This window comes from Vigna radiata, chromosome 5 (assembly GCF_000741045.1).
Source record: "Vigna radiata var. radiata cultivar VC1973A chromosome 5, Vradiata_ver6, whole genome shotgun sequence".
Classification (NCBI taxonomy): domain Eukaryota; kingdom Viridiplantae; phylum Streptophyta; class Magnoliopsida; order Fabales; family Fabaceae; genus Vigna; species Vigna radiata.
This window is the reverse complement of record NC_028355.1, coordinates 25,403,819-25,416,713: the sequence shown is the minus strand read 5'-3', so window position 1 is coordinate 25,416,713 and position 12,895 is coordinate 25,403,819. Positions and strand designations below refer to the sequence as shown.

At 30.3% G+C, this 12,895-nt stretch overlaps 3 protein-coding genes across 3 annotated transcripts; 2 read left to right on the top strand and 1 right to left on the bottom strand.

The window, feature by feature from the left end:
• Window positions 1–1,086: 1,086 nt before the first annotated feature.
• On the top strand, window positions 1,087–2,470 carry LOC106761820 (histidine-containing phosphotransfer protein 1). The gene is made up of 5 exons (XM_014645388.2): window positions 1,087–1,353; window positions 1,481–1,611; window positions 1,700–1,843; window positions 1,950–2,022; window positions 2,114–2,470. The coding sequence occupies exons 1-5, from the start codon at window positions 1,087–1,089 to the stop codon at window positions 2,168–2,170; spliced, it is 672 nt and encodes a 223-aa protein (XP_014500874.2). The 3' UTR covers window positions 2,171–2,470.
• Window positions 2,471–5,326: 2,856 nt separating this feature from the next.
• LOC106760984 (protein LURP-one-related 12) lies at window positions 5,327–6,575 on the top strand. The gene is made up of 2 exons (XM_014644446.2): window positions 5,327–5,681; window positions 5,913–6,575. The coding sequence occupies exons 1-2, from the start codon at window positions 5,439–5,441 to the stop codon at window positions 6,321–6,323; spliced, it is 654 nt and encodes a 217-aa protein (XP_014499932.1). The 5' UTR covers window positions 5,327–5,438; the 3' UTR covers window positions 6,324–6,575.
• A 2,443-nt stretch (window positions 6,576–9,018) lies between these two features.
• Window positions 9,019–11,295, bottom strand: LOC106761659 (glucan endo-1,3-beta-glucosidase 14). The gene is made up of 3 exons (XM_014645227.2): window positions 11,097–11,295; window positions 9,319–10,355; window positions 9,019–9,185 (listed from the first exon to the last, which is right to left on the bottom strand). Exons 1-3 carry the CDS (start codon window positions 11,149–11,151, stop codon window positions 9,129–9,131), a joined length of 1,149 nt encoding a protein of 382 aa, XP_014500713.1. The 5' UTR covers window positions 11,152–11,295; the 3' UTR covers window positions 9,019–9,128.
• Window positions 11,296–12,895: the final 1,600 nt, after the last annotated feature.

Here is a 12,895-nt window from a genome sequence, read left to right as displayed (position 1 = left end):
TGAAATGCTAGACACAAAGCCATACAAGAACTGCAAATTCTCTAAATAATTGATTAATATATCATGGAAGCTAGTGATATTTTTTACAACACAATTATCTTTAGATGAAGATGATTATGTTTAAATTGGATATGTAAACTTAAAGCAGAAAAAAAAGAAATAATGATTGTAAAGTTATATTTATAATAGAGTAATTGTTATAATAAATTGTAAGTAAATCATAATAAAAAAAAATTAAAAGAAAAGACTTGGTTACTATATTTCTTACTGTTGTAAGTAAAAAAAATTATTGAATGCAGAAGAGCTAATAAGAAGTGTGGATGATAAAATAATAAGAGCAGAACCTATAATTTTGTGCTTGATTCCCAGGCGTGTGAAGTGGGTGTCAGAAGATGGAGTGTAGTTTGGTGTTTAGGCCATGATGACAGAAAAATCTATACATTCATTCATGCTGTGTTTGCTATAGTAAACCACTTCCATGAAATGACAAAATTCCCATCTTCTCTTATTCAACCGCGTGCCAACCTTCACTATACAACCTTAATTTAACCACCATTAAGACAGACTAATACTAACCTCGGTCTTTTGAACTTTGATATTCAATATATTTGTAGCAGTATAATTAAAAGGGTGACAGGAATGAAGTTACAGCAGGTGTCAGGTGAATGGAGCATTTTGGTGGGAAGGGAACAGAAGGAGAAGAATTGCACTTTGAAACACTGCCAACACCACCGTGCCTGGGGCAATGACCCTTAATTGGTAGGGTAGATACCCCACATTCATCTCGATTACTCCAATTCACCTCCATGCCTTCCTTCCTTTCTATATTTTAATTAACACCCACACCCCAAAACTCACTCTCACTCAACTTAACTAATCAATGCCATTATTACTACTTCCATAGGACTATTAAAACAAGTTTTAAATAACTTCAAATGGTTAAAGATAGTATTTAAGGAATTAGAAAGCATGTTTTATATTATATGTATGGATTTCTTAACCAATATATTCTAATCATAATATACTAATGAGAAACAACTTTCCACAATATATTTATTATAATCTCTTCATGATTCAGAAGTTCATATGAGTTATTACGAATTTTGTGGTAGAACAACGTTTGCCTTTAAATACGAGTATTGGCATTCCCGTGACAACAATAGAAGCCTTGTTCTTCTTGGTCTTGGTGTCAATAAGTTATACTGTTATAGTGCTGCCTGCTGCTTAATCTTCCATTGCATACGGTGGTTTAATCAATTCGCCAAAACGGGTCTCCCTCTGTGGATGCTTGGTTTCGGTGCGGACCTCTTGTGGGCCGACATGAACCGTCTACTTGCTTTTCTTTTCCACCAGGTATATGTTCTTCCCACACATACAACATTAAAAACATTCTATTATATGTGTTAAAAGTCTTATGATAACATCAATTTACAAATGTTTGGTCTGATTCGATTCCATGTATATGCATGTATACATGCAGGGAGTGTTGGATGAACAGTTTTTGCAGCTTCAACAGCTGCAAGATGAGGCCTCCCCCAACTTCGTCTCTGAGGTCGTCAACATTTATTTTCACGAGTCCGAGAAGCTACTCAACAATCTCAGAGGATTGCTGTATGTAATTAATCTTCTTCTTCTTCTTTGCTGGTTTGGAGCGTTTGGATTAAACTCTCCTTGTTAAATTGATTTCTGCATGTGGCAGAATGGAAAGGGAGTTATCAGATTACAAGAAAATGGGAATCCATTTGAATCAGTTCATGGGAAGCAGCTCAAGCATTGGTGCCAAGAGAGTCACAAACATTTGCGTTGCCTTTCGTGCTGCTACAGACCAGAGCAACCGTGCAGGGTACATACACACCTCTCAAAATTCGTGTTCTTTTTCTCTACCCGATAAATAATCAAGTCTTTGTTGATATATAGTTTATTGAAACTGCCCACGTGCCATATTGCAGATGCCTGAGAGCGTTGGAGATGCTGGAGCATGAATACTGCTATCTCAAGAACAAGTTGCATGAATTGTTCCAAGTAAGTTGCATTGCATTCAAAGGTTTTAATGTTACGACTAAGATTTGATACTAAGTTACACTGTACCCTATATTTGTATGGTTTCATGCAGATAGAGCAGCAACGTGCTTTGGTAGCTGGAGTAAGATACCCTGTGCAGAACCAATAATGCAACTGAATTGGTGGAACAAATACATATATCTGAATGATTTTGCCTTCCCTTTTGACCCTTGCTTTGCTTTTTCTTCTATTGTAGCTTTGCAAGGCTAAAGGCACGCCTTTCTAGCTAGTTGTTTTAGAGACAAACCACGAGACAGTTAAATAAATATCTATATATATAGATATTTATATATATAAATACACCTAGGTTATGTGGGGAATAGAAAGAAACTATAGGGATGATCATGACCTTGGGTATTTGAATTCTCTTGTACGTAAATGTTGGTATCATGCAAGCTCTTGTAGTTTACGTCGTTTAACTTTTGAATGAAAATTCATTAGTGAAATTCCATTCCTACTTAATTTTATGTTAACTTTTTATACGTGAATTTGATCTAATTGTATAAAAAGAAGAATAATAATACAATGATACACTTTTACATTTATTTGACACGAAATCTAAGAGTAAAATGATCCAAAAAATATAAAGTTTTGTAATTTTTCAAAAAAGAAAAGAATAAAAAGTAAATAAGAATAGTATCAAATAAATGTTAAAAATTTAGATATATCAAATAATCATTTTTCTAAAAAATAATATTTATTTCGTACAAGTCTTTCATTCTCCCTTGCAAACCCTTCAATTATTTTCTTTTAGTAAAGAATTTTGTAATGTGAGAGAAGCAAAATAGCATAGGGAATGTAGATTAATTATCTTAGCTTGGTGAGAGTTCTTAAGAAGAAAATGAACATATATACGTTTTAAAATCTCTTAAATTTAGTGTGATTTTCAACCGCAAGACCAAAATCATCGTTATGTATTTTGTCAATGTAGAAAAATAACGTGAAATGACATTAACAAGTTTTAAGATTGTGTGTCGTATTTAATAATGTGGTCGATACTCCTGTTCTTTATCAGAAAATCGATTGATGAGTTTGGAAAAAGTGATAGTTTGGTAGGATCAAACAAAGGAAAATAAAGGACTCTAATAGAAAACATATAAATAAAATAGAAAAATCATTTACATAGAAAGTGTTTTTCAATTTTCAACCAAACCTTAAAATTAAAAGTGAAATCATAGTCAAAGAATTCACATAAAGATTTATGTTTTACCATTCATACAATTTTTCAGTTTTTCTATTTTCTCATTTCATCTTTAATTTATAACGTCTAAATCTATTTTTCTTTTCTTATTTACACTAACAAAAGTTGATGTCTCATGGAGCCCAGCAAGTAGGCCCATCACCAACAACTCCGTGTTTGGATTACACGACACACCACCTTTTTTTGTCCACACCACACTTTCCGTAACCGACCCAATACCAAAGAAAAATCAACTTTTTGACTTAAAGATACCTCAAATAAACAAATATTAATACCTTTAAATGTGGCAAATATTTGTTCACTTATCTCAATATATAGTTTCAAAAAGGGAAAATAGTTATTAAACATTTAAATTAAATAATTTCCGTGTTTTACTAAAAATAAACTTACTTTTGGAAAGCTTTATTATTTTACCAGTGCTTTCCAGATACGTTTTTTCTTGACTTGAGGAGTATGAATTGAATGAAAATAGTTATATTCGTTTATCGTGCGTAAGAATCGTATCAAGAATCTATCCTAGAAAGAAAAGGTATGATATACGTTTTTTTTTTTTTTAATTTTAATATTATTAGTAAGTTGAAGAGTAATAAAAATATACATAAAAGACATTTTTATCTTCTGTTTATAAAGATAGGATGAAACTTGGTTATCCAATTAAAAGCCGCCACGTAAATATAGGGTTAAGTTGACACTAAAAATATATTAAAATAAATTAACCAATTAGAAGCCAACACGTCAAATGAAGTTAGTAAAAATACAGGTTACTTACTTTTGAAACAGATATTTTTTAAATATGTTATATATTGCGGCATTTTTGTAATAATAAATAAATATGAAGTAATTTCAAACGAAGAAAAATCATGTAATATATTTTACGTATAATTTTTTTTTCAGTATTTTATTTTCCTCCTCGTTTGAGTCAAATTGCGTGTAGTGGGCGCGTGTGAATTCGATAATGTAAGGCTGAAATTCCACTCTCAAGTTTCAAACCAACTTAATTGAGTGTGGGTAAAGTAAAACCATTGATCTGAAATAAAAATTAAATAAAATTAATATGTAAAATCCATTGAGGGTGACTTTTAGCAAATTGTGAGGGTGAAAACAGCAGAGATTCACAACACCTCCTTATAAATTCTGGCTTTTGACTTTCGGAAAAGATAATGTTGGGCGTGGCCTATGTACACATTGTGTGGGATTCCATGATAGACTACTTTCAACGCTTTACATTTGAATTTTCGCTTTGCATTAATGCTACTTGAATCGATTTTAAATAATAATAAAAATATTATTCCGCTCCGTTGAATAATTTCATATCATTTAAGATTTAGAGTTAATAACAATCCAAAAATATATATATTTTTTAATTTTTTTATTCATTAATTATTTCAAACTTAATATATATTTATATATATAGAGATTATGAGCTAAAGAAAGCAATGAAGTTGCTTAGTGTGCTGTGAATGTGGTGTTAGATAACTTCAACATTGCTTTAGAGCCTCCACAACCAGAGAAATGGGGGCTAAGTGGTCCCAAAAATTATTTAATCGAGTTAGGTTATTTAATTATATAATTTATTTAATTTTTGTATTTTCCTTTTAGTCTTTCTTTTAGTTAAAATAATATTAGTTAGAACTTTTTTATATTTTCATCTGGGTTATCTTTCCTCTCCATTCAAGAAGAGATAATGTTATGATGGGACTAGAAAGAACAATAACGATAAGGATCTTGATGATGTTATTAAAATAGTTGGATATTATTTAAATTTTATTTTAACTTTCTAAAGTTAGACTCTATTTACATAGTTATTTATTATTGAGTTTATGACACTTTTTAATTAATTATATAAATTTATGAAAAATAGTTAAAAAAGATAATGTATAAATAAAATAATAAAAAATAAAAATAACGTGCCTAAAATCAATAAAATGAAAAGTCCTGTCGCATCATCTTCGTAGATATTTTTTATCTTTCAACCCCCCATGCATGCGTTCATTTGTATACCCCACACTTTGTGAATTAATAATTGATGGGTGGCATAAATTGATTTGGTTATGGTGGAAGATTATTCAATTGGGGAATATGAATAGTGCTTTTCCTTTGCCACCATTAAAAATAACGTAATTCTAATACAAATACCAAAGAAACCCACATCACAATTCCACACTACCCTTTGTGTATGGCTTCAGACGCTGCTGCGGAAAACATGAACGAGGTGGGACCTGGATACGTCTTCAAAGAAGAGATCCATCTCACCGTCCTCAAAACCTCTCTCTTCTTCGCCGGTGATGGCTTCACCGTCTACGACTGCAAGGGCCAACTCGTCTTCCGAGTTGACTCTTACGGACCCGACACTCGCGACAGAGACGAACTCGTTCTCATGGATCCTAACGGACGTTGTCTCCTCACTGTTCGTCGAAAGGTACAAATCTACTCTCTCTTATTTCTGCTTAACTAAAATAATTTTGCCGATTTAGGATTAATAGGTTAGCTTCTCGTGTGTTTAAAACAACGATGATTTTTGGTTTTTTATTTTAGAACATGATATGCGCATTATACTGTTTTGTTTTGTTTGAAGTTCGTATTTAGAATTGTCATGGTTTGGTGATTTTCATTGATTTTAGTAGACTCAGTGAGTTGTATCATGTTGCAGAGGCCGAGTTTGCATCAACGGTGGGAGGGCTTCAAAGGGGAGAGAATGGACGGTGATAAACCTATTTTCAGCGTGAAGAGAGCGTCGATCATTGGACGGGCGCGCGCGAGTTTGACGGTGGAGATGTACGATAACCCGGGTGAGGAGTACCAGATCGAAGGGTGCTTCTCTCAGCGATGCTGCACGGTATTCAATGTGACGAAGGAATCTGTGGCTGAGATTCGACGTAAGGTGGACCCCACCACCAGTGTTGTGCTTGGGAAGGAAGTGTTCTCTCTGTGTGTTAAAGCTGGGTTTGACGCGGCTTTTGCCATGGGGTTTGTGCTGGTCCTGGATCAGATCAACGGTGAGGATTACGTTGATAGTGGTGCGACCGCGGAGCCTGCGGTGCACCCCGCCACAGAAGATTGAAAGGGAGTAATAGAGTGCACTTCACTTCCAGATTTGATCCCACTGGCATTGCGTAAATCTGGCGAGATAGCTTCGGTGATGGGTGACGCTTTATTTAATTCAACTCACTAATCTTTGGGGTTTGGATTGTCCTTCTGAAGGGAACCTCTGACCCTTCTTTTCTGGGTCATGCCCTTGAAAGAATAAATTTTCATGTAAATTTTATATTGTATTATGCATAAAAGTATAAGTTGAGCTTTTTCCTATTTTCAACCGATTATCCCTTATTACGTTGCTAATTTGTATTTTAAACTGTTCATTTTATATATAGGTATGATTTAGCTTATTGAAATTTAATTAGGCTTAATAAGTCTACTAAATAATAGTATATTTTTCTTACATTTTAATTTAATATTTTTTTCCCTTATATTGAAGGTTAGATAGAAAGTGTACTTTACTCTTATTTTTCTTAATATATACTTTATTGGATAGTTAATCGCACAATAAAAAGTATCAAACTTTAATTTACTTTTGGGAGTATATTAAGTCAAAGTTATGTTCAGTCAACTATCCTCACTGGACTCCTTCTCATCGTCCACCTCAAATTTATCGACAATTAATGCTATTTTGAATCTTTGAATTATAAGAAAAATGAAAGTTTTCTCTTTGAACACAACAAAAAGAAATTAAAGGAAATAAATAGGTTATCGTTTTAGATATTGGCCTACACGATAATGAGTTTGAATTTTTCAATGGTTTATTCTTTTGGAACACTTGGATAAACAAAATAATAGTTTGTATCTGATGATTTGAAAATTTAATATTCATATTTATTTTTCAGAATTATTGCAAAATTTGGTAAACTTAAGGATTTAAAACTTTATAAACGAAAAATATATAATTGAAAATAAAATATCGTTGCTAACATTTTTTTCACAGTTAAAAAACGTGGACATTGCTGCCATTATCATTAATGGACGGAATATAATAAAGAAACAAGTTAGAAGATGATTATTTATTTGAAAAACATTGTTAATAATAAATATTTTGATTATTTAAAAACAATTAATTAATTAATTAATTAATGTTATTGAAAAATCGATTTTTTTTTATGCCATACTCTGGCATGTGTTTACTCACACGTTCCATGAAAAATATTACTTAATATCATTGGTTGTTGAAGAAATAAAAAATAAACGGGCAAAGATTTTGGCCAGGTATTAACAAATTATAGGTAGATGAACCAAATAAAAAATAAAAATTAAAAAATATTATTCCACCAATAATAGAGAAAGTTTTGAAATGGAAGAATATCTTTTGACTGTATAATCTGAACTGCGAAGGAATCAAATTCCTATCTGCAAATCTTCACTTATATAATTAACAATTATAAACATGGAATCCATCTATAATTATGCTTTATTTTCATATTTTAATTATCACAAGCATTTGTCATTCATGTATAATTATATTCATTCCTCATCTTAATCTCATATTTCAACTTTCATATTAAATTCTCTCTTTTCTTATACCAGGAATTTGAGATTTTAAAAGCGTATACGCACGAGGGTCAAATCGTATAATTATACACCAAAAATACTTTTTTAATACTAAAACAAAAGACTGATGTACTTCACAGTATATATTAGTTTAAACCTCTGTTTGGTTCCTAAATTATAAGCCGATGTTCAGTTTAGTTCCCGTTTTTAAAAATGTAAATCTTTGGTCCCTAAGTTATAAAAAATGTATCAAATGAGTCCTTTTTTCTTAACAACTGCTACATCTTTAAATTGCTCTGATTTGTTTATTAATAATAACAGCACTTTAGATTACTCTTTTGTATTTTGACCATGAACATCAAAAAAGGACTCATTTGATACATTTTTTATAACTTAGGAACCAAAGGCTTACATTTTTAAAAGCGAGGACTAAACTGAACATCTGCTCATAACTTAGAGATCAAAAAGAGGTTTAAATCTATATATTATAATGCTGTCTATTATCGATAGGTCATGTTTTCCCCTGATTAATCTAAATCTAACCAGCTAAACTAAAAACGAGTTTGTTCACTAAATAAAATAATGAGATAATTTAATACGAAAATATAATAATTATTTTAGTTTATTTTAGTAAATACATTAATAAATCAACTAAAACTTAAAAAATATTTACCACGTATTTTTGATATATACGTACATATATATAAAATAATTTTTAAATAAAAAATTAATAGATTAATTTTTCAACCGACTTATCCTTTGACTTAAGTTTATATTTATATATATAATGTATTTTTAATGAATTTTCTCATAACATATATATTAGTGATATTAGAGTAAAATTTTAAAAGTTACATTAAGTATAAATAATAAAATTAAATATTATATAAAATAAAGGATTCTTAAACTTAATTTTTCGAAATTTGATTTAAAAGTGGTCTCAGATTGACTTAAATCATATTTATAATCTCTTTCTAATGAATTAAAAAAAATTAGACCAAATATTTATACAAAATAAAATAAAAAGATTAAAAAAAAAGAAAATTATACTGATTTATTTTCGTTGCCGTTATCCTGAGAAATTAGAAACAAAATGATTGATTATTTAGGATACCATGATATCTTAGTGAGCTACACCATTGTTAGAAAAAACGTTGAAAAAATAGAAGGTCAACAACACCAACAGAAGATTAAATCCCTAATAAAGCTTTATGGTATTAATAAATAGAAAGTCAATCGTCTATATACAACTTGAAATACAGAAAACTGTTACAGAATCCAAGAATCACCGAATTAGCAGGTAGCTTATAATCTCATAATTACAATGCTATAAAAATAACGCAACCAAACTTGTGAAAGCCAGCACTAACCAGGCTCCATCACCCTGCAAAGCATCATCATTATAACCTTGTTAGATCTTGAACAACGTAAACGACGAGATAAAATACATCGATTAAAAATATAAGACTAATTTATAATATATAATCATATATTCAAATCTCATCTTATATATATACCTTTAAGGAAATTAAAGATGAAGTTGCCGAAGATGGTTCAAGTCCAGTGAAGCCAATATCATATGCAATGCTTCCATCAGCCTTAAACAATCCGAAGTTTCTCTCGGATGTTGGACCAGGTTTCGAGTTTTCATTAAACAAAGCAAAGATATAAGCCCTGACCACCTTTTTTGGCCTATAAGGGGTTCCTTTCTTCTTCAGTAACCGCTTACGCAGATTAAGATTGTAGGTTCTTGCGTTCTTTATCGTTGCTCCAGCTTCATTATCATCCCCACGAGAAGCCCAACCAGTCTCAGAAACAATGACTTCCATCTTCCCAAAACCAACCTTCTCCAAGGCAGCATAAGCTGCATCAACCTGAGCCTCAAACATGTTACCATAATGCAGTTTAGTCTTTGCATCATAAATCCCAGGACTTTTTTCCAAGAGAGCATAGTTAAGGTCAATGTGTTGTGGATCATTCTTATAGGCAAGAAAGGGATATGCATTTATGAAAAAAGGAGTGCCGATCTGTGAGAAGAATTGCAAGAGAGGCTTCATATATGGAAGAACATCTTCCTTGAAAGTGCATGAGGATGGAGGAAAAGAGTTAGCAAATACAGCCTCAGAATGTGGACTTGAAACTTGAACATTTTTTGCTAGACCAAGCTTACTTAGGGCATTGTGAACATTCTTTGCTGCAGGTAGCAGAACTTCCCAGAGTTGTATATCTGTGCCTCCCAGGATTTCATTTCCCACTGCAATTCCACGGATTTTGGTTCCTGGAAGAAATTGCTGAACGTTTTCTTTGACCCAACTCATCGCTCTATCCTCTCCCACACTCATTTCCGTCAGAAATTCATTGCCAAGTCCAACCACAATTTCAATGCCAGACCCTTTGAAGGCACGAAGAACATGATGATCAGCATCGTATATTCTTATGTTCTTAATTTTTGCTGCTTTGAGTAAGGTAACCACACTTTCTGGGGGAGGCAGGTTATCAGCTATCCTACCATAGTTTACACCATATGTTCCTGTAAATGCTTTATCCCCTAAAACTGCATCACATCAGAACGTGAAACTTTCCTCAGTGAATGAATATGTTATAACTCAAAGTCATTACAGTAGTGATTTTAACTTTATAATTAATCATGAGTTTGTAGTATAAGGTGATCTTTGTTAATACATTATATTTTAAATCTAACTAAATCTTAAAAAATTGATTTTAAATCTAACTAAATCTTACAAAATTGATTTTTAAGATATGTTTTTTATCTTTACATATTATAAATTAGTTTTATCTTTATAGTTAACATAAAATTTTCAATACACTCTCTTATACATATATAACTCGTATATAGAATTAAACATTAATAGATGATTCGACAAAAATCTGATAATAAATGACACAATAAATCTAATAAACAATAAATTTTGTTAAGATAGACTCTGATGTTAAGAAATGAACTTTTAGTGTAACTTAATTTTATAAAATTAATTTGTAAGATGAGATTTACAAAATACTATTTTTTACATAATAATAGAAAGTTACAAATGAAAGCATAAGCATGTAATCAAAATGACTTGAGTTTGATTAAGATATATTTAGAACAATTAGCATATGGATTAAATGACATATCTAAGTTATTGTCATTCTTATTGCAAATGCTACTTTTATTGGCATGGGGCGATTTGAATCTAAAACTTTGAATATAATGATGAATGAAAAAAATCAATATACATCAGTCAATAGTATTATAGAAGATAGAATGTGAGATGTTAGAAAGAGTAGTACATACCAAGAGAAAATAGTAGAAAGAAGAGCAGAAGGCGATTAAAAAAGGAAGAGAACATGGTGTAGTCTAAGCATGCATTCCAATTGTAGAAAAAAAATGTGGTAGAGGCGTGTATTATGTATGTAATTCGGTGAGGGTAACTTGATTAGCAAAAAATAATTAGTAATATTCCTGAGAGGTTGATGCAATACTTTTCCTCCATAAACTATAGATTCTTAGTCTTTAACCCAATATGGTTGGAAAAAGAGATTGTTTTGAGGGGATTAGAATCCATTCTTTCTTTAACGACTCTTTGAGTATATACCTTTTCCACTTTTCCACTCTAGATTTTCCAGTTCGGACAATGATATTTTAATAATATTTTTTGACAACTTTTTTTACAACGAGACACGTGTCATCATTTTATTGGTCTATTTGAATTTATGTTTAAAAAATATTTAAAACAAACCAATCACAAACTGTTGTCAAAAAATTGTTAAAAAAAGTTTTTCATGTTCACGATGTGCCTTTGGGTTGTTTTTGGGTATTGATTTCTTCATGGTTGGATAAATGAATACCATTATCCCCATTTCAATCTAAAATCTAGGTTTGAAAACATTAAGTATGTCTTAAAACTGATTTTGAAAACATTAAATATGTATAAAAATATAAGAAAAAAATAACGATGCAAAAAAAATTAAAAAATGCGGATATTCCTACGTTAATAAAATACCTATTTCTTTCGAAATTTATTTAAATTTAAAAATAAGTGTGCAGCAGAGGTTGTGATTGTGAAAGGCACCTGTAACATAAGAAAGCCCAGACGATGGTAACAAACATGGGACAAAAAATATGGTTCTTCTTTTTGCACTCCTACAATCTTTTCTCGTACCCCAATAATGTAGAAATGGACCAACTTGTTCAGCCTGCAATATTTTCATGATTAATTTGAAACTATATTACGAAATATTTAATTCAGAACTTTATAGATCGAACTATGTGGAATATATTTTAAATCATATCTTTTAAGATATCATATTGATTAAATATAAAACGAGTTTAGAGATACAAGTAACTATAAATTTAACCTTTTAAGTTGATTTTATGAAATTAAATTAAATTTAAAGTTTACTTTTTAATATGTAGTAATCTAAGAATGTTTTAACAAAATTTATTATTTGTTCAGCTTATTGTTACTGAAAAATTTGTTGTTTATTATACCTATTGTATTGTATATCATTTTTTGGATGTAAAGGAATGTGTTGGAAATTTCATAAAAATTATAAATAAAATAAATTTATAATATATGTATCATTTAAGAAACAAGTTCAAACGAGATTAAACGTGGATCGAATCATAATCCAGCAATAATAATCGTTTATTATTTTTTATAGTGATTTTTTATTATAATAATTTATTATATCTAATTTTGTACTTTGTTTTTTTTTTTAAGACTGAAATATTATTCAAATATATTTGAGTAATCTAGATTTATAATTTATCTGTTATGTAGGTTGATATTTAATTATCAACTCTTATTTTTATATTAATGTTTGATAAAAATAAACAAATACTTCAATAATATTATTATAAAAAAATAAATTGAGTCAATGGATTTTAATTATACTATAATAATTATATAAAATAAATATTTGAAGAATAAAATTAACCAAATCACTTAATTACGAACATTTGATGGTTCAAACTGAATTAGAAAATTGTGAATTAATTGAAAGTCACTCTTAGGATGGTGAACGTACACTTTTAGTATTCTCTCAAATTGCAAATTTTTGGAAATTTAAATCCCGTTTTGAACACATATT